The 24,986-nt window shown below is 37.9% G+C and overlaps 2 protein-coding genes across 5 annotated transcripts in view; one reads left to right on the top strand and one right to left on the bottom strand.

The window, feature by feature from the left end:
- LOC106068506 (uncharacterized) overlaps positions 1-24,986 on the top strand; it is a 98,485-nt gene that overhangs the window by 56,005 nt on the left and 17,494 nt on the right. For 2 of the 4 annotated variants that reach the window (XM_056011248.1, XM_056011246.1), the window contains 2 exons: positions 17,612-17,750; positions 19,446-19,521. The gene's annotated coding sequence lies outside the window, so the exon portion shown is untranslated. Of the gene's footprint in view, positions 1-17,183; positions 17,203-17,611; positions 17,751-19,445; positions 19,527-24,986 lie in introns of those variants that run through there. The other 2 variants (XM_056011249.1, XM_056011250.1) reach the window with 2 other exon arrangements.
- Positions 1,553-15,009, bottom strand: LOC129922947 (uncharacterized). Its single transcript, XM_056011262.1, has 3 exons — positions 14,842-15,009; positions 4,370-4,485; positions 1,553-2,695 (listed from the first exon to the last, which is right to left on the bottom strand). The coding sequence occupies exons 1-3, from the start codon at positions 14,861-14,863 to the stop codon at positions 2,522-2,524; spliced, it is 312 nt and encodes a 103-aa protein (XP_055867237.1). The 5' UTR covers positions 14,864-15,009; the 3' UTR covers positions 1,553-2,521.

Raw genomic sequence — 24,986 nt, 5'->3', positions numbered from 1 at the left:
TCTACAGAACCAATCGCATTGTTTGGAACTTAAACGAGGATACATTTCTGGAAAGGTTCAGTTATGCCTAAAGGCTGTCAAGGAACATAACTCTGCTCGACTTAATTTCAAGTTGCAATTTCATATAATTGCTCCCAATTAGATTCACAACTAGTAATCTGATATAAACTGTCATTAGCTTAAACTAGAGAATGTCGTATATAGATCTCGCTAAGTAAAGTAAATAATAATTATTGATAAAATATGCTGCAGTTATCCTCTAAGAAATCAATTTTAATGACATATTGATCATTTAACAAGGGAGTCTAATAATGTAAACCATATGTTGTTATTAAATGTACCTGTTATTCTATACTTAAAACTAGGATTCCACGACTTTGTCAAGTCAATACATTTAACTTTAAGCTTTGCATGCAAACAAATCGTTACCTATAAGCTGTATTTAAAAAACAACAAAGTTCTGGCATATTGTTTACACAACTTATCCATATCCGTCATAGGAAAATTACACTTAATGTGCTCTATGTTGAAGAGCAATAATTTGAAAAGAAAATGTTCTGTTTATAAGGATGTAATTGCAGGCTTGTATTTTCCTTTATACAAATGATCATATAAATGATAGCAATTAGATCAAGATTCAAATACACGAAGACCTAACGATTTATTTTCAACACAATAGTACTAAATTCTATTTGCTTCCCGTCACAGATTTAAAGTACCCCCATATTATGTAATATTTTTAGCATTGCTGTAGCAATTTTTTTAGCTTGAAAAGTAATGAATATTTTTATTCGCTTGTATTTGATTTATAGTGTTAGTCAAACTAATATTATCTAGTTTATTGTTAAAAACAGTACGGGCAACATACATGTGTCAAGAGCATAGATTAAATAGATTCCACTTACGCTGCAACGCTTAACGTGCATCTCATGGAAGGATCATGTCTCCAACCAGGACGTGTTGAAACTGGTCAATATGCACAGCATCTATGCTCTCCTGAGACAGAGAAGACTACGCTGGCTCGGACATGTCAGCCACATGCCAGATGGAAGAATCCCTAAAGACATACTATATGCTTAGCTTGTGGAGGGTGTCAGACCCAAGGGTCGCCCAAGACTACCCTATAGAGATGTCTGCAAGCGAGACATGAGAACTACGGGCATAATGTCTGGGAGAAGATAGCCCAAGACCGGACAGCCTGGAGAAAGACTGCGTGCTGGTAACAACCTCGCCGAGAGCAAAAGAAACGAAGCCATATCAGCTAGTCCTAGGACGGATGCATACACATGCACAAACTGTGGCAAGATCTGCCACTTCAGATTCTGCCCCGTCTCAAGACGAAATCAAAGCCAGTGACTTTTATGTGCACATCTATTGTCTTCCAAGACAGAGGGAGCCAAATAATTATTCAAATATTGTCTTTCATTTCTGTTACACTGTCTATGTATTGTCAACAGAATCAACGGCTTAAATATTTTATAATAAACTAAATACCGACATGTAAAATGAACACATTAACAACAGCAATATGAATACGAGTGAACAAACAGTGTTCATGGGACTACAAGAAATGTTTATTGCTTGACAAATGAACATTTAAAATACAACATATTATATGTAGTTTACTTAACAACACAGTTTAACAGCTCTCAGCAATAAATGACACACAGATTAAAAAAATGTTTTTTTTATGCGTCTTCATTTCTACTTCACCAAAGGATGTAATTAAAAGTTGTATTTTAGTTGCATAGTGCACGTTACAGTGAGTTCATAAGCTATGCACATACACAATACAACAGTTTCTATTCAGTAGAGCAGTAAAGAAAGAGGGCCCAATACACTGGCATGTTTACTTTGGAATGTCATTTCCATCACCTGCCCTAAAGATGGCCAAGTATGAGAGAAGTACTTCATACTTATTTAATTAATACATTAATATAATTTTTAATTATGTACAACTACTTTGAGGACAGGGTAAGGCAGCAGTGGTATACATGGGAGTTCCTGGTGTGTAAATTGAATGGACATATCACCCAGCTGTCTCTGACGACTGACTCTGTAACAATAGAGACGCTGAGACATAGTGATACCGACACGTATGATACAGGATGAAGTGGCTCTGTTGATAGATGTCTGTAATAGCGATAGTGATACATGTGCTAGATCTCAATGCTTGTAAAGGAAGCAGACAATAAAAAAATACTTAAGCGAAATATTTTAAATTTATGTTGATTAGTAAGAGAAAAGACAACTATTTCGCTTAGAAAAGACAAGAAAATATAAAAGATCAAATTAAATACGACTTGATAGCAAAAAAAAATGATCAAGAAGCAATAAGCTTTAAAAAAAATATGTGTTGATACATTCAACAGCTTTTTTTGTGTTTTTTTGTAACTCGTGGAGAAGTACACTATAATACCACACAACTTTCAATCTTTGAGTTTCTATTGTAAGATCATCTCTTTCGTTCAAACAATAATACTTTGTCTCTTTTTATGTATAGTTTTGTTTCAGCTTGTCTTTAATCCTCTCTCTTCTCAAATGTGATTGTGTACTTGTCCTTGTAGATCTGGTCAAAGTAGTCGGTAATCCCTTCAGTGTCGGCAGCAATGAACCTTCCTTCCTCTTTGAAGAGCACCAAGTTGTAGTCCTCGGGGTTGTGGTCTGGTAGCTTGTCAAACAACATTTTTTTAATCTGTTAGAAAACAAACAACTCTTTAATTCCAAGATGATACTATTACAAAAATTATTGAAAAAAGAAATAGTCTATGTGCTGTGGCATAGCTAGGGATTGGGTGGCCCTAGATGCTTGACCTCTTTAGGGGGCCCTGCATTTTGACATTCGACATCATGACATGAGATAATGGCGTAAAATTTCATGTAAAAAAATTTCGGACACTCATTAGGGGGACCTCAAGTGGGGGCATGGGGGGATTTACAAACCCCCTCCTCCACACTCGCTACGCCACAGACAATCAGTCTCATTATATATAAATATTTAAAAAGTAGCTTGAAAAAATCTAATTCGATAAAATTGTATCCATCATTCAATGTTATGGTGTGTATGTGCGTCTCTGTGTGTTGTATACGGATGTTTTGGTTGATTTGGCTGGAGAGTTTCTGATGAGACCATGAGGTTTTCTGGCGTAATTCAAATGAATTAAAAAGGCTGAAAGTTAAAGGGGGTGTAGACAGAGATGTGATTAACTCTTTCTCTTCTAACTGACGATAACAACGTTGATTCCACCAGAATATGGTAAATAAATTACGGAGAGAAAGAGTTAAAACAGGAAAAAAAAATACTCAAAAAGAAAAGCTAATCTGAAAGGAAGAACTCCACACTCAATAATGTAGGGGTCTTTTTCCTTTTTTCAATATCAAACAAAATAATGTATATTCAATAATTAATTCTGTATTACAGCTACAACATGGATAGAAAGTCTGTGTTACAGCTACAACATGGCTAGAAAGTCTGTATTACAGCTACAACATGGCCAGAAAGTCTGTATTACAGCTACAACATGGCCAGAAAGTCTGTATTACAGCTACAACATGGCTAGAAAGTCTGTATTACAGCTACAACATGGCTAGAAAGTCTGTATTACAGCTACAACATGGCTAGAAAGTCTGTATTACAGCTACAACATGGCCAGAAAGTCTGTATTACAGCTACAACATGGCTAGAAAGTCTGTATTACAGCTACAACATGGCCAGAAAGTCTGTTTTACAGCTACAACATGGCTAGAAAGTCTGTATTACAGCTACAACATGGCCAGAAAGTCTGTATTACAGCTACAACATAGCTAGAGAGTCTGTATTACAGCTACAACATGGCTAGAAAGTCTGTATTACAGCTACAGCATGGCTAGAAAGTCTGTATTACAGCTACAGCATGGCTAGAAAGTCTGTATTACAGTTACAGCATGGCTAGAAAGTCTGAATTACAGCTACAGCATGGCTAGAAAGTCTGAATTACAGCTACAGCATGGTTAAAAAGTCTGAATTACAGCTACAGCATGGTTAGAAAGTCTGTATTACAGCTTCAGCATGGCTAGAAAGTTTGTATTACAGCTACAACATGGCTAGAAAGTCTGTATTACAGCTACAGCATGGCTAGGAAGTCTGTATTACAGCTACAAAACTGTTACAAGGTCTGAATCAGAGCTACAAAATGGTTACAAACTCATCTGCTACAAACTGCTTATAAAGTCTGAATGACAGCTACAAGAATTAAGATTTAAAGCGACCTAATAAAAATGGCACGTTTAAAACACATTTTGGTACTGACTCAAATTTATGTACCAGTGTGTTGCTATAATAAGATGAATAATTGAAAAACAATCAATACATTTAATTGACTTCACTTACCTCTGAGATCTTCATGTCATCTCCATCTTCATCCATCAAAGGTAATTGTCTGCAGTTCTTTGTGCCGTTAGGGTAGATAACTGTGGCTTTTATGTAGCCCTCAGCGCTTGTCTCAGCTAAAGGAAAACAGTAAAAGCAAGAAACAAAATATTAAAGGATTTATTTAGACAATAGTTGCTCTTTTTTTTCCGCAAGAATTAAATGGATGATAGTTTGACTTGTACACAAAACAAGTGGAGAGTTGATGGATGATAGTTTGAATAGTACACATAAACAAGTGGAGAGTTGATGGATGATAGTTTGAATTGTACACAAAACAAATGGAGAGTTGATGGATGATAGTTTGAATAGTACACATAAACAAGTTAAGTTTCTTTTCCTTTTAGAAAATTAAATTAAGCCTGACTTTTCGTGTTTCGGAATTCATAATTGTAAAGTCACTGTCACCTTCACCTATCCCTATGTCTGTTGAACCGTTGGGGCACCACACAAGATCTGTTAACCGCTTTTCTCCATTCCTCTCTTTATTTTGCCTTGTATTGAATTTCTTTCAATCACGGACCCGTCCATTCTTTTATATTATCTTTCTATTTCTTACTCTGCCTCTTTTTCCCCCCTGGTACTGTTCCCTGAAGGAAGGTTTTTGCAAGGACTAAGGACGTTGTAATATGGCAATAGAGTTAAAGTTTGCGTGTTTTTTGTTTTATTGTTAGCCGGTCATCGTGGGTTCCAATCGCTGTATTAATCCTGTCTCTAATCTCTTCGTTTGTGATGCGGTCCTTGTATGTGATACCTAGGATCTTTCTGTAGCATCTCAAATTGTATTGCTAGAATCCCAATTCCTAGTTTAACAGTAAAAAAACACACGCTCTTGCGATGGTGTGCGGAGCAAATCTCTTTTATCTTCTGTCACATCTTTAGCCACTCGTTGCGAACGTGCGTAATACCACACATCTGGAAAACTTCAGAGATCATACCAGTGCCAAAGAAACCAAAAAAAAAGATTGCTTAAATGATTTCCGCCCAGTAGCACTAACACCTATTGTTATGAAATGTTTTGAAAAATATATGCTTAAACAACTTGCAGCAAAAGTCAATAACAGCCTAGACCCTCACCAATTTGCATACAAAGCAGCTAGAGGAACAGAGGATGCCATTATATTGCTTTTGGACCAGCTTTATAAGCATCTCGATATACCCAAAACATATGCACGAGTCCTCTTCGTAGATTTCTCCTCGGCTTTCAATACCACACAGCCACATCTAATGATAAACAAACTGAGTAACTTAAATGTAAGCCCTTACAAGCATGGGTTCTAAACTTTTTTAACCCAACGCCCCCAGTATGTTAAAGTCAACAACACCAAATCGTCAACTCGAGTACTATGTACGGGTGCTCCACAAGGTTGTGTACTTTCTTATCTTATCTTATATAATACAGACGTTACTTCAAAAAAGAAGATGATTACGTCCTACGCGTCATGCATTTAGTCATGCATATTAACCAATGACTTAAATTCTGCCAAGTCACTGGTTTTCCTGGCTAGCTCTAATAGCACTAGGGAAGAAGGAGTATTGGTACAAATTTGTCCTAGCATATGGGACGAGGAATGTGCCTTTATCTTTGTGTCTTTCAGAGTATTTTATTAAATTTTGTTTTTGTATTTGAAGATTATGGTTCAGTGTTTTATGTATTATTGCTACTTTACTTTTGAGCCTTCTGTCCTGAAGGCTTTCTAAATTTAGTGATTTTACTAAAGGTGTTACTCTAGTCAAATGTGAATATTCGTTTGTTATGAATCGCACTGCTCTATTTTGTGTCTGTTCTAGTTTCTTAATGTTTTCTTGAGTTGAGGGGTCCCAAACAGAGGATGCATATTCTATTATTGGCCTAACCAAGGTTAAATAACATTTTAGTTTTATGTTCTTATTTGATTTATAGAAATTTCTTTTAATAAATCCTAATGCTTTGTTTGATTTTTTTGTAGTTTCATCAATATGTGGATTCCATGACAGTTTTTCATTTATTATAACACCTAGGTATTTTGCGTTTTTAGTCTGTGTTACTGGTTTGCCATGAATAAGATAAGTGGAATTAATTTGATTTAGTTTTTTTGTTACTCTTAACAACTGACATTTTTCTGGGTGGAAAGACATGCTCCAATTTGATTCCCATTTCTGTAATTCATCTAATTCTCTTTGTAAAATATCTGTGTCTTGTGTTGTTTTTATTGTTCTATATATTATGCAATCGTCTGCAAATAATCTGACTTTTGTTCCTGAACTAATGCAATTTGGTAAATCATTTATGTAAATTAAAAATAGTAGTGGACCCAAGACTGTTCCTTGAGGTACACCTGAGTTTACTGTTATCGGTGTTGATTTAGAGCCATTTATTATTACAGTTTGTTCTCTCCCTATCAGAAAGTCTTTAATCCACTGATGCAGTGGACCATTAATGCCGAAATATTTTAATTTTTTAAGCAAACTATGGTGGTGAACTTTGTCAAAAGCCTTAGAAAAATCTAGTAAGATAGAATCTATTTGTTCACTATTACTAAACCTTTTGAAAAATCATCAATTAGTCCTATTAGTTGTGTTTCACATGATCTATATTTCCTAAAGCCATGTTGGTATGGTGTGAGGACATTATGTTTGTCTAAGTGGTTTATGATGTTGCTACATATTATGTGTTCTAGGATTTTACATGTGATGCTGGTAAGTGATACTGGTCTGTAGTTTCCTGGGTCAGATTTTTCTCCTTTTTTAAATAGGGGGATGACATTAGCTTCTTTCCAGTCCTTTGGTACTCTGCCCTGGTTAAGCGAAGCCTGAAAGAGTATTTTGAACACTGGGGCTAGCTCATTACTTAGTTCTTTGAGTAATCTAGCTGGAATACCATCAGGTCCAGAAGCTTTATTTGGTTTGGTGTTGGCTAATAGTTTTTGAATTCCATTTTCTTGTACTACTATATCTTCTATGTTGTCTACTTGGTTCAAATTCAGTAATATGTCTTTGTCTCCTGGGGCTGAGAATGCTGATGCAAAGTATTTGTTTAGAATGTTTGCCTTAGTTTCATTATCACTATGTATTATGTTATGTTCATCTTTTAATGGCGCTACGCCTGTTGTTTCCATTTTCTTAGACTTAATGTATGACCATAGGTTTTTGTTGTTGTCTTTAGATATTACATTGTTTATGTATTCACTCTGCAGCTGTCTGCTTACTTTTTGGGTTAAGTGTTTAATTTTTATATACTTTTTGTAAACTCTTTCTGCATTAGTTTCTTTAAATTTTCTATATAGGTTTTCCTTCTGTTTACAAAGCTTCTTTAGTCTATTATTAAACCAGCATTTATTTATTTTGTTTGATGTGTATTTAGTTGGTATTTGATTTTCTATAATGCTTTTAAGATGATTTTTAATGAAATTCCAGAGGTCATCGACTGGTTGGTTAATGTCTTTTTCTAATAAGAATGTTTGTTGAAAGTTTAATGCAGCTTGGTGTAGTTGTGTTAGGTTACATTTATTCCAGAGTAAGATTTTTCTTTTGGGTTTTATATTGGCTACTGCTTTTATCTGACTGTGTATTTTTATGATCTCATGGTCTGATAGACCAGGGATAATATCATAATCAACTACTAATCCAGGTCTGTTGGTTAAGAAGAGATCTAATGTGTTGTTTAATCTAGTTGGCTTTTTAATGATTTGATCTAAACTTAGGTTGTGTAAAGTTTCTATGAAAAGCTCATTTATGTCCTTAAGGTTTTGGTGTTTATCTATGGTTAGTGTTTTCCAATTTATATCAGGTAGGTTGAAATCACCCATAATCCAAAAAACTGCATTTTTATTTGTCTCTTTAAGTGTCGTAATCTGATTACATAGTTCCTGCATGTATTCTAAACTAGAATTTGGTGGTCTGTAAATGCTGCCTATTATTAGGGATGTTGAGGTGGTATTAATTTTACAAAATGTTGATTCTATATTTTTTGAGTTAGGTAAGGTAATTTCTTCTGCTATAAGAGTGTTTTTTATTGCTAAAAGAACTCCTCCATGATTATCAGCCCTATCTTTTCTAAAAATTTCATAATTACTATTGAAAATTTCTGCATTATAAATTTCAGGATGTAGCCAAGTTTCTGTGCCTGCAATTATGTCTGGTTTCTCACATTCTAATAAAATTTCTAAATCTGCTGTTTTGTTCCTAATGCTTTGAAAATTTATTATTAAGGTTTTAAGGTATTTTGGTGTTACTTCTTTAGTAGGTTTGTTTAGTGAGGCTGTTGTATTAATTTTAGTAGATTTAGGTTTAACAGGAGTGGATCTGGCTAGTGGTTGGTGAGTTTGGTTTGGGATGGTGTTTAGGATGTTGTATGGGTTAGAAGTGTCTGCATCAAAGGAATCAAACAGTCCTGATGTAAACTGAGGTAACCCACACGGTACACAGTGCCATGATGCATCTTTGTTGCCTAAGGCATAATACACAGGTGTATTCATATGGAGACATGATGCATGGTACCATTCATCGCAGGTGTCACATTGAATGGCTTTCTGTTTCATGGTGCATACTTTTTTGCAGATGTTGCATCTATCTTTCTCCTGTACTATACACTCTTTACACTAATGACATAAGAAGCATCTATGACTCAGTTAAACTCATTAAATTTGCTGATAATACTGCCATAGTCGGTCTTATTTCAGGAGACGAAACTCAGTATCGACAATTTTTTAAAACTGAATGTAACAAAAACTAAAGAACTTATAATAGATTTTAGAAAGACAAAACAAACTATACGTGAACTGCAAATAAACACTACATCTATAGAACAAGTAAAGGCATATAAATATCTAGGTGTTATCATCAACAACAAGCTTTCATGATAAGACCACCTTGGAACTCTGACAAAGAAAACAGCCCAGCGACTCTTTTTTTCTATACAAACTCAATAGCTTTAAACTAAACAAGAAGATTCTTGAGACTTTTTACAGCGCGACTACACAAAATCTGCTAACATACAGAATAACTTGTTGGCAAGGCAACGCCTAATCTAAACTGTTGCGACGTCTAGAAAACATCATAAAAAAAGCATAAAAAATTACACCTGTACTGTACACTCTTTACGCTAATGACATAAGAAGCATCTATGACTCAGTTAAACTCATTAAATTCGCTGAAACTCAGTATCGAAGCTTGATAGAAGAGCTTACAAACTGGTGCACCAACAAATAAGAGCGACTATGGCAGTATTTGCCATAGTCGGTCTTATTTGAGAATCACAGCTAAGCTGAACAATCTGTGACAAAGTAAGAAATTACATGCATGCTATGACAATGGAAAGCTTGACGATACAATATAGTTCTCTATGATAAATATAACAACAAAATCTAGTACTGAACACAGTCTTTATATATGTCTAGAGAAGGCTTCTTTCAAGGATTGCATCTCTGAATAATATTCTAAGGCAATATCATCTGTGTCATTTCAAGGAAAACCAAGAAAATAATATACAAAACCATAATAAGACCAGCAGCAATGTATGGAAGGGAAACCTGGACGCTGACAAAGACATCTGAAAATTTACTTAACACTTGGGAAAGAAAAATTCTTAGGAAAATCTATGGTGTCATACAGGATGAAACAGGGTGGAGGACACGCACTAACCATGAGTTATATCAATTGTATGAAGATCCACAAATAGTGAACGAAATAAAAAAGAACAGACTACGTTGGGCAGGTCACCTTGAAAGAATGTCAGACAACAGAGGGGCGAAAATCGTATACAGGCAAAAACCAAAAGGCAGGCGACCCAAAGGCAGACCCCGAATGCGATGGATAGATGACGTGGAAGCAGATCTGAAGCAGCTTGGGGTTTAGGCGTGGAGACGAAAGGCCCAGGAGAGATCTGAATGGAAGGATGTGTTAAAGCAGGCCAGAGCCCTCCATGGGCTGTAGCGCCACTGGGATGGATGGATGGAATATCATCTGTGTCAGTCAATCGTCAGTCAATGTTGGCATCAAAGTTTGCACGACTTAAATGAACGACTTAAAATATTGACAATTGTTATGCCCATGAAATCTGTCAAGTAATTGAGAAACAATGACATCGATAGTTCGATAAAATACGTTGATTTTGAAAGTCTCTAGGTCTTAAATTTTCTCTTCACAAGTTTACAGTAGTCAGTGGTAGTATCATCAAATTTTCCTCTATCATGTAAAACAAAAAAACTGGATCAACACCCCAAAGTCTACAACAGCAGCTTCATGTTAACACACAAAGTCATTTCTCAAATCATGTAGCCTACTTCAGTCTAGATCTTCTCCAATGTTGTAGGCTACTTCAGTCTAGATCTTCTCCAATGTTGTAGCCTACTTCAGTCTAGATCTTCTCCAATGTTGTAGTCTACTTCAGTCTAGATCTTCTCAGTTGTTGCAGCCTACTTCAGTCTAGATCTTCTCAGTTGTTGCAGCCTACTTCAGTATAGATCTTCTCAGTTGTTGCAGCCTACTTCAGTCTAGATCTTCTCAGTTGTTGCAGCCTACTTCAGTCTAGATCTTCTCAGTTGTTGCAGCCTACTTCAGTCTAGATCTTCTCCAATGTTGTAGCCTACTTCAGTCTAGATCTTCTCAGTTGTTGCAGCCTACTTCAGTCTAGACCTTCTCCAATGTTGTAGCCTACTTCAGTCTAGATCTTCTCCAATGTTGTAGCCTACTTTAGTCTAGATCTTCTCCAATGTTGTAGCCTACTTCAGTCTAGATCTTCTCCAATGTTGTAGCCTACTTCAGTCTAGATCTTCTCCAATGTTGTAGGCTACTTCAGTCTAGATCTTCTCCAATGTTGTAGCCTACTTCAGTCTAGATCTTCTCAGTTGTTGCAGCCTACTTCAGTCTAGATCTTCTCAGTTGTTGCAGCCTACTTCAGTCTAGATCTTCTCAGTTGTTGCAGCCTACTTCAGTCTAGATCTTCTCAGTTGTTGCAGCCTACTTCAGTCTAGATCTTCTCAGTTGTTGCAGCCTACTTCAGTCTAGATCTTCTCAGTTGTTGCAGCCTACTTCAGTCTAGATCTTCTCCAATGTTGAAGCCTACTTCAGTCTAGATCTTCTCCAATGTTGTAGCCTACTTCAGTCTAGATCTTCTCCAATGTTGCAGCCTACTTCAGTCTAGATCTTCTCCAATGTTGTAGCCTACTTCAGTCTAGATCTTCTCCAATGTTGTAGCCTACTTCAGTCTAGATCTTCTCCAATGTTGTAGCCTACTTCAGTCTAGATCTTCTCCAATGTTGTAGCCTACTTCAGTCTAGATCTTCTCCAATGTTGTAGTCTACTTCAGTCTAGATCTTCTCCAATGTTGTAGTCTACTTCAGTCTAGATCTTCTCCAATGTTGAAGTCTACTTCAGTCTAGATGTTCTCCAATGTTGTAGTCTACTTCAGTCTAGATCTTCTCCAATGTTGTAGGCTACTTCAGTCTAGATCTTCTCCAATGTTGTAGCCTACTTCAGTCTAGATCTTCTCAGTTGTTGCAGCCTACTTCAGTCTAGATCTTCTCAGTTGTTGCAGCCTACTTCAGTCTAGATCTTCTCAGTTGTTGCAGCCTACTTCAGTCTAGATCTTCTCAGTTGTTGCAGCCTACTTCAGTCTAGATCTTCTCAGTTGTTGCAGCCTACTTCAGTCTAGATCTTCTCAGTTGTTGCAGCCTACTTCAGTCTAGATCTTCTCAGTTGTTGCAGCCTACTTCAGTCTAGATCTTCTCCAATGTTGAAGCCTACTTCAGTCTAGATCTTCTCCAATGTTGTAGCCTACTTCAGTCTAGATCTTCTCCAATGTTGCAGCCTACTTCAGTCTAGATCTTCTCAGTTGTTGCAGCCTACTTCAGTCTAGATCTTCTCAGTTGTTGCAGCCTACTTCAGTCTAGATCTTCTCCAATGTTGTAGCCTACTTCAGTCTAGATCTTCTCAGTTGTTGCAGCCTACTTCAGTCTAGACCTTCTCCAATGTTGTAGCCTACTTCAGTCTAGATCTTCTCCAATGTTGTAGCCTACTTTAGTCTAGATCTTCTCCAATGTTGTAGCCTACTTCAGTCTAGATCTTCTCCAATGTTGTAGCCTACTTCAGTCTAGATCTTCTCCAATGTTGTAGGCTACTTCAGTCTAGATCTTCTCCAATGTTGTAGCCTACTTCAGTCTAGATCTTCTCAGTTGTTGCAGCCTACTTCAGTCTAGATCTTCTCAGTTGTTGCAGCCTACTTCAGTCTAGATCTTCTCAGTTGTTGCAGCCTACTTCAGTCTAGATCTTCTCAGTTGTTGCAGCCTACTTCAGTCTAGATCTTCTCAGTTGTTGCAGCCTACTTCAGTCTAGATCTTCTCAGTTGTTGCAGCCTACTTCAGTCTAGATCTTCTCCAATGTTGAAGCCTACTTCAGTCTAGATCTTCTCCAATGTTGTAGCCTACTTCAGTCTAGATCTTCTCCAATGTTGCAGCCTACTTCAGTCTAGATCTTCTCCAATGTTGTAGCCTACTTCAGTCTAGATCTTCTCCAATGTTGTAGCCTACTTCAGTCTAGATCTTCTCCAATGTTGTAGCCTACTTCAGTCTAGATCTTCTCCAATGTTGTAGCCTACTTCAGTCTAGATCTTCTCCAATGTTGTAGTCTACTTCAGTCTAGATCTTCTCCAATGTTGTAGCCTTCTTCAGTCTAGATCTTCTCCAATGTTGTAGCCTACTTCAGTCTAGATCTTCTCCAATGTTGTAGCCTACTTCAGTCTAGATCTTCTCCAATGTTGTAGCCTACTTCAGTCTAGATCTTCTCCAATGTTGTAGCCTACTTCAGTCTAGATCTTCTCCAATGTTGTAGTCTACTTCAGTCTAGATCTTCTCCAATGTTGTAGCCTACTTCAGTCTATATCTTCTCAGTTGTTGCAGCCTACTTCAGTCTAGATCTTCTCCAATGTTGTAGCCTACTTCAGTCTAGATCTTCTCCAATGTTGTAGCCTACTTCAGTCTAGATCTTCTCCAATGTTGTAGCCTACTTCAGTCTAGATCTTCTCCAATGTTGTAGTCTACTTCAGTCTAGATTTTCTCCAATGTTGCAGCCTACTTCAGTCTAGATCTTCTCCAATGTTGTAGCCTACTTCAGTCTAGATTTTCTCCAATGTTGTAGGCTACTTCAGTCTAGATCTTCTCCAATGTTGTAGCCTACTTCAGTCTAGATCTTCTCCAATGTTGTAGCCTACTTCAGTCTAGATCTTCTCCAATGTTGTAGCCTACTTCAGTCTAGATCTTCTCCAATGTTGTAGCCTACTTCAGTCTAGATCTTCTCCAATGTTGTAGCCTACTTCAGTCTAGATCTTCTCATATGTTGTAGCCTACTTCAGTCTAGATCTTCTCCAATGTTGTAGCCTACTTCAGTCTAGATCTTCTCCAATGTTGTAGCCTACTTCAGTCTAGATCTTCTCCAATGTTGTAGCCTACTTCAGTCTAGATGTTCTCCAATGTTGTAGCCTACTTCAGTCTAGATCTTCTCCAATGTTGTAGTCTACTTCAGTCTAGATCTTCTCCAATGTTGTAGCCTACTTCAGTCTAGATCTTCTCCAATGTTGTAGCCTACTTCAGTCTAGATCTTCTCCAATGTTGTAGTCTACTTCAGTCTAGATCTTCTCCAATGTTGTAGGCTACTTCAGTCTAGATCTTCTCCAATGTTGTAGCCTACTTCAGTCTAGATCTTCTCCAGATGATTCACAGCTTTGCGTAGATCTTGATACTCACATTTGTTACACAACGATGATAGTTGTGAGTGAGTTGATATAAGCTTTGTAAAAATGGTGCGAGCTGGCAACAATTGACATCACCAACGCATGATAAGGGCTAGCCACCATTACAATAAACCTGATAAAATGAAGCAGATCTTGACATCCAAGCAGTTTAGGCAGCTGGTAGACAGACTCTAGTACAGTTTAACGTTGTGAAGTTCATGTTTGGTATAAGGATATTTTGGAAAGGTTTATAAGGTAATTTTTTTAATCGCCTTTACGAAAGTGCAATAATGTATTCCAGTTTGGTGTCATCCGCAAGGGTTTATGTGGGCCCCAACTGGCCATGAGTCATGGGCCCAAACGCAATACATCCCTTTGCGCCGTGGTTGGTACGTCACTGATTATAATAATGTCTCATCATCCTCATGCCTTTGCTGACTCATTTGTTAAGTTATAAACTACTGCACTTTCCCTAAGAATGTCTATTTCAGAGGTGCAGTTTTTTTTAATGCAAATTTGTTGAAACTTATTCATCAACCAAGCCTCCTTGCATTTATATACCTTCGTTATTGCGATAGTCAGGGACTTTCATATTAGTATGTGGTACCAACTGGAAATATCCAGACTAGACATGGGCTATATACAGATAAAAGCACGATAAACAGAAGGAAAGAAATACTTAAGTATAAGCATGCTTTAAAAAGAAGGTGGAATATAAATGTATAACCTGCATAATTACTGCCATCCATGACTTGTGTCTATTGCACTGTGCTCCACCAAAAGTAAAACAATCTACACTACACACAATGAACATACAACGTGCGGAAAGTTATTTAGTCTTGCATCCACGACACAAGACACAAATTAATACATTTGATATAAGAACGGGTATTTCCGATTTGGAAATTCCATTCTAATTTTAGCAAGGGGTTTTATCCTTCTGTAAAGGTTCCTAATACGACCTTAACACGAAACACGGCACTTGTGCTTTAGGGCAGTTTAAGGCTACGGGGACAGATGATGTGGTCTGTCTTATTGTATGGGAATGTAATAGTTCAGATGACAGAAACAAAAATAAAATAGTTTTTTTTTTAAATACTGATTTTTATTACACAGTAATAGTAACAATTAAACAGAGACTTGTTTTTTAGCATTGAACAAAAATAATTAATGTCTGTTAACCTGATTCTTAGGCTACATGCATGTCCAACGTCATACACACACACTTAGCAGTTAGCACACACAAACGTTCAGCCAATCACACCCGGTCAAACAGACACACCCATATTTAACACCACTCACATCTAAAAAAAATTGTGTGGAGCAGTGGTTTCCTTAACGGAACATTTCGCATTTTCAGAGTATGTAAAGGAACACTTTGATTTTTTAAAAGAGAAGTTATTTCACGGGTGGCCTACTACATCATTATTTCAGTTGTTTGTGAAACACTTATCCAGGCCTGGCAGAACTCTAGGGTTCCGCAGAACACAGTTTGGCAAACACTGTTGTGTAAAGATAACGCTAAAGTTAGGCAAAACAAAACAAAACAAAAAACCTTTTTATTTTTGCAATACATTTTTGTTAAAAAAAACAAAAACTGTCAGCAATCCTGACCGCTATGTTCTAAAGTATACAATTCTTTTTTTTTTATAGAATCTTCTTAAAGTGTATTAATTTAAACAAAATTAATGTATATTTATTAAGTAATTATTCCGTAAGAAAATTGTTTTTTTTAACAACAGCTGATGAATTTTGATGCTAATAGAAAGGAAGCAAAAAAAAAAAAAAGATCGATAAATAGCATTACTGTAAAATGAAATCTTATTAAAAGAAAAACAAAACACTTAAAACTTTAATTGAAACATAAACCAAATATTTGTTTATAAACAATGAAAGCGTCCAAACTCCAAACCACACTGATATTGTATGTTTGCTAAAACGGATAAAGTACAATGAATTTATGACTTTTTCAACTACAATAAGTTGTACATCTTCTAATATTTAACTTTATTTTTGGGTATATGCTAAAAAATGCTGTCCAATATATTACTGTAATTTAACATTTATTATAGCCTTACTAGCTAGCTTCGAATTCTAGCTTCAAACTTGATCACACATTTATGCTTAATTAGAGCATCAATGTAACTTGTGCTTTTGAGGGAGTCTCTATCGTCTGCTATCAATCGTCCACCATCAGAACCTTCTTTCTCAAAAACCAAAGTGTAGTTCTCTGGGTTAAAACTTGGTGCCAGAATTAACTTTTGATCTGAAAATGTGAAGAAGAGTTGTTGTTTTTTTAAAGCGATTATTTAATTTATAAAATTAAATATCATATATTTTTTCGAATATATACTACAGTGGAACTTTCATAATAGAGATTCACATAATTGCATACTTCGATTAATGGCATAACATTTGACCATAATCTGTATTAACTCTACTCGTTGACTGGGAAACGTGAAAAAGCTCAGGGCGCCTGTGTGTAGTCACTCAATGAACTCATTATGTTGTGTCTGTTCTAGTTATGTGAATGTTTTTGTTGTTGTAAAGTGCGATATATAAATATGAAAAAATTCAACTTATACTATCACTTCAGTCAAGTACAAATTCTTTCCCTTGTTTGAGATAGCAAGCAAAATAATTAATTACCGATGGTTTAGTTTTTTATTCTTGTATGTCAGGCAAAAGAAATAATTTTGCAAAATTTTAGCTTGATCCGAGATTGGGTGTAGGAGAAATAACGTGTATACACTTTTACTAAACAGACAAAGTGTGTTGAAATAAGCTTTGAAAAAGTTGTATAGTATACTGCTTAAATGCTAAGTTTGGTAAGCTAGTGATTTAATCACTTCATATTAATTAAAATAATATAAGAGAATAATGCAGTACATAGTTTACATAGTTACGTTTAAATATGCATTACATCTCCAATGTTGACATCATCGCCATCTTTGTCTGTGATAGGTAATTGATAACGTCGCCTAGTTCCGTTGGGCAGTTCAACTGTTGTTCCAATACATTCTTCTTCATCTGCTTCAGCTAGAAACAAAATGAACACAATGTTCTACAGGTCAAGAGTTAATTAAAGGTTCATTCAAAACTTACTTCATCTATTCTAGGTAAATAAAAAAAAAATTATAGCTTTTATACATCGCTACTTTTATGCTTATAGCATGTTCAGAGCGCTTTGGTTCAATCTCATTTGTGGACCAGTTGGGGGGGGGGAAGGAGGAGTTATCTAGGAGAAGGTTTTTCCGTGCAGACATTTATTCGATGGGGACCAACACCAAGCTTTTAGTATGGCAAACTGAGGCCCATGTTTTCTCGCTGTCTATAGCTTTCTTGGTCACCGTCTCTCTCTCCAACTGGTGCGGTCTAGGGCTAGGTCTTCCCAATAGTCAGTAACAATGCTCATGAACTGTTACCAAAGTGTGTCACGTGACCACAACTTCATACATACTTTTTTATTTTCTTACAAAGTCAATTACTTGTTACAGGAGAGTATAACTGGATCACAGCATCAATACCCTGGATGACCTCTGACCTCGCCCTTGATTGAAACGTTTAAAGAAACTCTCTAATGCTTTCTTCTTTGCATCTTGAAAATCTCTGCACCAAATTGCACCCAAGTGTCATGTCTTAATAAGTATATAGACATAGAAATATAATAAATCCAGGAGCAGCTATGAATTGTTTCTTTAGATCTGTGTTGGCATCATTCTTTTGAACTATGCTTACATCATTATTTTGTTCTTTCTATATCTATTTAGATATTTGCTGGTCTAGATATTTAATAGAATAATAAGTACATACCGGCTTGAGCGTTACCTGACATGTTTTATAGTTATCTAATTGGCAGGAACGTATTCAATTTTGGATATAATATGTCTGATTAAGCAGATAATATTAAGAGCATTGTACCTATTCTAATGTGATACGTGTGTATGTGTGTGTGTGTGCGGTAATTTCCGATGTTATTTTGATGTTTTAATGTTGAGATTTTTTTTTCTCTAATAAATGTATTAAATAATAAATGGAATTCCCGTTAAATTCCTAGTAGAGTGAGAGGCTGTCACTACACCAACGTTTCTCAAACAGCGGCCTTCATCTTTGTTACGATTAATTGAGCGAGCATATTGGCTGATTTGACATAATAAAAAAAGTAGAGTAACTCTTTCAGACATTTCCGTCTATGGGGCTTATGATGTTTGTTTGTAAAATGTTTTACATGTTTCGGATGTGCCTTCATAGTTGAAGATAGTTTACTTCCTAGTCCAAACCTCCTGCAGGACGATGGGGATGGGAGCGGGCAGGGTTTGAACCCGAGACCATCGATAAATCCGAACGACAGTCAAGCGCACAAGCGCACGACCAGGCAGCCATCCAGCCATTATGATGGGAAAGTAATCTGTTTCTTTGGCCAATGTCAACGGTTAACGATGTGTCCAACACAACGACCAACCCACTTTACTTTCCCAAACTAAAGGTTAGGTACCCATTAGAGTCGGGTGGACTCTGGGGTGGACTCTGGGGCATCTTTGAAATGCCAAAATTAAAAATAACAGTCTTCACCGAGATTCAAACACATGACCTCTCAGTTCGTAGGCCCATCGCTTTACCATTCAGCCACCACGCCCCTGGCATCTTCTAACTACGATTAAATAGTATTAGAAAAATTGCTATGTACATGCCAAGAGGATGAGTTTCTGCAGCTCAGAACACAGGAAAAAGCTTGGTGTTGGTCCCCATCGAATAAATGTCTGCCTCTGGTCGTGCTGTTTGCTTTTTGGACTGTCGTTCGGACTTATTATAATTAGCCCCAGCTTAGTCAAAAAGGGGAGGGTTGAATTTAAAATCCCCCTCAATGAGATTTAGAGATTAAACCCACCTTTTTCTGTAAAACAACAACAAAAAATACAAACTACAGTCACCAAATTCAGTGTGCGTAGCCACAAAGAGTTTTGATTTATCCCCCCCCTTTCCAGAAAGCTTAAAGTTAAAACACCCACTTCAATATAAAACTAAATCTAACCAAAATATACGACCATGTGAATACCTTTCGTTTTTAACTTTAACCCTCCCCCCTCTAGACGGCTTTGAATATCCCCCCCTACTTGTCACAGCCTCGTTTGAGACTCTTTGTGACATGTAGTAATTGTTATTTACTTAGCACAAGCATGCATGTGACACGAGGTATAATCTGTCTCAGCTGAAAGTACGCTATAGAGCAGAAGTTCTAACTTGGTCCTCAGGGAGAAAGCGCTGTAATTTTATAGTGAAGTGTGTCTGTTCTCAGTCGCGAATTAATATTGTGTATTTCTGTGTTTTCAGAAATTGGACTTGTAAATTTGCCCTTGAAACTATAGTTCAATTGTGTACTACGCCTTTATGGCTGGATAACTTTCAAGTAATGTATTCAATAAATTAATAGTCTGCTCTACGTACGTTGCTCAGTACATTTTAACATTTGCTGTCACAATTATGACTTATTAATTAAGACTACATATAAAAAACTCATAGTAATTTGAGGAGGGGTTGGTGCTCTTTAAGTTATCTGTCTATACATTAAATACTCTGAAAAGGTTTTTGCCCCTACAAAATATTGTTTCCCAGCATCCTAGACATTTTGCCTCTGTAGAGTGTATGACTTTTTTATTATTTATTTTGACTGGCCACCATGTTTATATTGAACGCGACAGTAGTTATGACGTGACGTGACACTGACTGAAGAAACTGACTTAAGACATTGACAGACGACATTGACTAAAGATGGAAAGGACATGGCCTAAATTGTGCCGATGTGCCAAAAACCCAGATATGACTGAAGGTATTGACAGAAGACACTGGCTTAAGACATTGGCAGAAGTCATTGACAGAAGATACTGACTTAAGTCATTGACAGAAGATACTGACTTAAGTCATTGACAGAAGACACTGACTTAAGACATTGACAGAAGTCATTGACAGAAGACACTGGCTTAAGACATTGACAGAAGTCATTGACAGAAGATACTGACTTAAGTCATTGACAGAAGACACTGGCTTAAGACATTGACAGAAGACACTGGCTTAAGACATTGACAGAAGTCATTGACAGAAGATATTGGCTTAAGACATTGACAGAAGTCATTGACAGAAGATACTGACTTAAGTCATTGACAGAAGATACTGACTTAAGTCATTGACAGAAGATACTGACTTGAGTCATTGACAGAAGACACTGTCTTAAGACATTGACAGAAGTCATTGACAAAAGACACTGGCTTAAGACATTGACAGAAGTCATTGACAGAAGACACTGGCTTAAAACATTGACATAAGTCATTGACAGAAGATACTGACTTAAGTCATTGACAAAAGATACTGACTTAAGTCATTGACAGAAGACACTGGCTTAAGACATTGGCAGAAGTCATTGACAGAAGACACTGGCTTAAGACATTGACAGAAGTCATTGACAGAAGATACTGACTTAAGTCATTGACAGAAGATACTGACTTAAGTCATTGACAGAAGACACTGGCTTAAGACATTGACAGAAGTCATTGACAGAAGACACTGGCTTAAGACATTGACAGAAGACACTGGCTTAAGACATTGACAGAAGTCATTGACAGAAGACACTGGCTTAAGACATTGACAGAAGACACTGGTTTAAGACATTGACAGAAGACACTGGCTTAAGACATTGACAGAAGACACTAACTCTATTTCAGTTCTAAGATTTAACAGTTGTTTCAATTAATTTAGCTGAATTCTTACGAGTTAAATCTTCTTGTGTTTTCAGTCTGTAAGTGTTGAACTCCTGTATAAGTAAACAGAGGTCTAAACTAGTAATGATAATAATAATTCGAGTCGCTAAGCATACACAATAAAAATTTTCATTATCTGTCAATGAACAGTACTGTTAAAGACCTGCCACATCACCAGGAAATTCATTTGTGGTTTACAATGACTTCTGTAAATGGTTCAATATCTTATTCAAAGCCTCAGGAAAGAAAAAAAATCAAACATTTCCTTAAAAAAAAAGAAAAAAAAATCTTTCCTTTCTTTTTTTTTAAATAAATAAATAAATCCCCCCCTCTCTATGGCTAATCCCCCCCTCTCTATGGCTAATCCCCCCTCTCTATGGCTAATCCCCCCTCTCTATGGCTAATCCCCCCTCTCTATGGCTAATCCCCCCCTCTCTATGGCTAATCCCCCCCTCTCTATGGCTAATCCCCCCTCTCTATGGCTAATCCCCCCCTCTCTATGGCTAATCCCCCCTCTCTATGGCTAATCCCCCCCTCTCTATGGCTAATCCCCCCTCTCTATGGCTAATCCCCCCTCTCTATGGCTAATCCCCCCCTCTCTATGGCTAATCCCCCCTCTCTATGGCTAATCCCCCCCTCTCTATGGCTAATCCCCCCCTCTCTATGGCTAATCCCCCCTCTCTATGTCTAATCCCCCCCTCTCTATGGCTAATCCCCCCTCTCTATGGCTAATCCCCCACTCTCTATGGCTAATCCCCCCTCTCTATGGCTAATCCCCCCCTCTCTATGGCTATTCCCCCCCTCTCTATAGCTAATCCCCCCTCTCTATGGCTAATCCCCCCTCTCTCTATGGCTAATCCCCCCTCTCTATGGCTAATCCCCCCTCTCTCTATGGCTAATCCCCCCCTCTCTATGGCTAGTCCCCCCCCTCTCTCTATGGCTAATCCCCCCCTCTCTATGGCTAATCCCCCCTCTCTCTATGGCTAATCCCCCCCTCTCTATGGCTAGTCCCCCCCTCTCTATGGCTAATCCCCCCCTCTCTATGGCTAATCCCCCCCTCTCAATGGCTAATCCCCCCCCTCTCTATGGCTAATCCCCCCTCTCTATGGCTAATCCCCCCTCTCTATGGCTAATGCCCAATAGTCTGTGGATCATCATTTGTTTCTATCACACAGTTAACAAATTGTTCTCGGTAAAACGCCTCTGTTTTTCCGTACGATCGTAGTAGTTACTCTTTCACCACTCTATAGTTGCTCTGGTTTATGCATATCTTTGATGGAGCCTATCCTACAAATAACTTCGATAATATAAGAATGACCATTTGTCTTCAGGGTATTCCAGTTCCCTCATTTCAATTTCAAATTTCTTCAAAAAAATGTCTATGTCCATTTTAGCTTCTTCGAATATCGCACCTTTATACTTTGCTAGTTTATTCCCTGTAGTTTCCCCCTTTCTTTTATCGCTCTCTTTGTCTTGGTCTGATTTTAACTTTTTCTCTGCTGTCTCTTTTTCCAACGCCAACCTTTCTCTTTCAATGGCAACTAATTTATTTTTATTTTCCCTTTCAATAACAATCTTTTCATTTTCTCTTTTCTCTTTCAATGGCAATCTTTTCATTTTCTCTTTTCTCTTTCAATGGCAATCTTTTCATTTTCTCTTTTCTCTTTCAATGGCAATCTTTTCATTTTCTCTTTTCTCTTTCAATGGCAATCTTTTCATTTTCTCTTTTCTCTTTCAATGGCAATCTTTTCATTTTCTCTTTTCTCTTTCAATGGCAATCTTTTCATTTTCTCTTTTCTCTTTCAATGGCAATCTTTTCATTTTCTCTTTTCTCTTTCAATAGCAATCTTTTCATTTTCTCTTTTCTCTTTCAATGGCAATCTTTTCATTTTCTCTTTTCTCTTTCAATGGCAATCTTTTCATTTTCTCTTTTCTCTTTCAATGGCAATCTTTTCATTTTCTCTTTTCTCTTTCAATGGCAATCTTTTCATTTTCTCTTTTCTCTTTCAATGGCAATCTTTTCATTTTCTCTTTTCTCTTTCAATGGCAATCTTTTCATTTTTTCTTTTCTCTTTCAATGGCAATCTTTTCATTTTCTCTTTTCTCTTTCAATGGCAATCTTTTCATTTTCTCTTTTCTCTTTCAATGGCAATCTTTTCATTTTCTCTTTTTTCCTCCATGTCTAATCTCTCCTTTTCTTTTTTCTTTTTCCATCGCTAATCTCCCCCTCTCTATGGCTAATCGCTCCCTCTCTATGGCTAATCTCCCCCTCTCTATGGCTAATCGCTCCCTCTCTATGGCTAATCTCCCCCTCTCTATGGCTAATCTCCCCCTCTCTATGGCTAATCGCTCCCTCTCTATGGCTAATCGCTCCCTCTCTATGGCTAATCGCTCCCTCTCTATGGCTAATCTCCCCCTCTCTATGGCTAATCGCTCCCTCTATATGGCTAATCTCCCCCTCTCTATGGCTAATCGCTCCCTCTCTATGGCTAATCTCCCCCTCTCTATGGCTAATCTCCCCCTCTCTATGGCTAATCTCTCCCTCTCTATGGCTAATCTCCCCCTCTCTATGGCTAATCGCTCCCTCTCTATGGCTAATCTCCCCCTCTCTATGGCTAATCGCTCCCTCTCTATGGCTAATCCCCCCCTCTCTATGGCTAATCCCCCCCTCTCTATGGCTAATCTCTCCCTCTCTATGGCTAATCTCCCCCTCTCTATGGCTAATCACTCCCTCTCTATGGCTAATCTCCCCCTCTCTATGGCTAATCTCCCCCTCTCTATGGCTAATCCCCCTCTCTATGGCTAATCCCCCCCTCTCTATGGCTAATCCCCCTCTCTATGGCTAATCCCCCCTCTCTATGGCTAATCCCCCCTCTCTATGGCTAATCCCCCCCTCTATGGCTAATCCCCCCTCTCTATGGCTAATCCCCCCCTTTCTATGGCTAATCTCCTCTCTCTATGGCTAATCCCCCCCTCTATGGCTAACCCCCCCTCTCTATGGCTAATCCCCCCTCTCTATGGCTAATCCCCCCCCTCTATGGCTAATCCCTCCCTCTCTATGGCTAATCCCCCCTCTCTATGGCTAATCCCCCCTCTCTATGGCTAATCCCCCCCTCTCTATGGCTAATCCCCCCGCTCTCTATGGCTAATCCCCCTCTCTATGGCTAATCCCCCCCTCTCTATGGCTAATCCCCCCTCTCTATGGCTAATCCCCCCCTCTCTATGGCTAATCCCCCCTCTCTATGTCTAATCCCCCCCTCTCTATGGCTAATCCCCCTCTCTCTATGTCTAATCCCCCCTCTCTATGTCTAATCCCCCCCTCTCTATGGCTAATCCCCCTCTCTATGGCTAATCCCCCCCTCTCTATGGCTAATCCCCCCGCTCTCTATGGCTAATCCCCCCTCTCTATGGCTAATCCCCCCCTCTCTATGGCTAATCCCCCCTCTCTATGGCTAATCCCCCCCTCTCTATGGCTAATCCCCCCTCTCTATGTCTAATCCCCCCCTCTCTATGGCTAATCCCCCTCTCTCTATGTCTAATCCCCCCTCTCTATGTCTAATCCCCCCCTCTCTATGTCTAATCCCCCCCTCTCTATGGCTAATTCCCCCCCTCTCTATGGCTAATCCCCCCCTCTCTATGGCTAATCCCCCCCTCTCTATGGCTAATCCCCCCCTCTCTATGGCTAATCCCCCCCTCTTCCTTCAAGCTCCAACAACAACCTCCCCTCTTCCTTCAACGCTGCTACCTTAGCCTTGTCCGCCATTGTCAAATAATTTCCTGTCGCTAGATCTAGCCTTATAATCTCTACTGTCTGTTGACAGGAGATCAACTATTTATAAAGGAATACGTAGGTTTTACCTTTACTTTGGGCGCCACTTGTTACGTACAGAGGAGACTTTTAATAATACAATAACAGACTCATATATAGTAGATTATGATGACTTTAATCTGGAGTTACAATTAATAATGTGTAAGTAATTACTTTGATTACATTACTTCATTTTCGGATTCCATCTTCTCTCTCTTACAACACACATTCGCACCATTCCACATTCACACTATGCTGCGCACGTAACAGTTGTGTATAATTTTAATTTTTTTAAATTTTTTGTTTATTTTG

Source organism: Biomphalaria glabrata, chromosome 14, assembly GCF_947242115.1.
Source record: "Biomphalaria glabrata chromosome 14, xgBioGlab47.1, whole genome shotgun sequence".
NCBI lineage: Eukaryota > Metazoa > Mollusca > Gastropoda > Planorbidae > Biomphalaria > Biomphalaria glabrata.
Note: the sequence above shows the minus strand (reverse complement) of the source record. Positions and strands in the feature narration are given on the sequence as shown.

Bases quoted from the DNA above. Each gene is read 5' to 3' on its own strand.
- LOC129922947 (XM_056011262.1), bottom strand. From the start codon at position 14,863: ATGGATGGCAGTAATTATGCAG. The intron at 4,486-14,841 runs GTTATACATTTA...GTTTTCCTTTAG, and splicing joins GGATGGCAGTAATTATGCAG to CTGAGACAAGCGCTGAGGGC. The intron at 2,696-4,369 runs GTAAGTGAAGTC...GTTTTCTAACAG, and splicing joins ATGACATGAAGATCTCAGAG to ATTAAAAAAATGTTGTTTGA.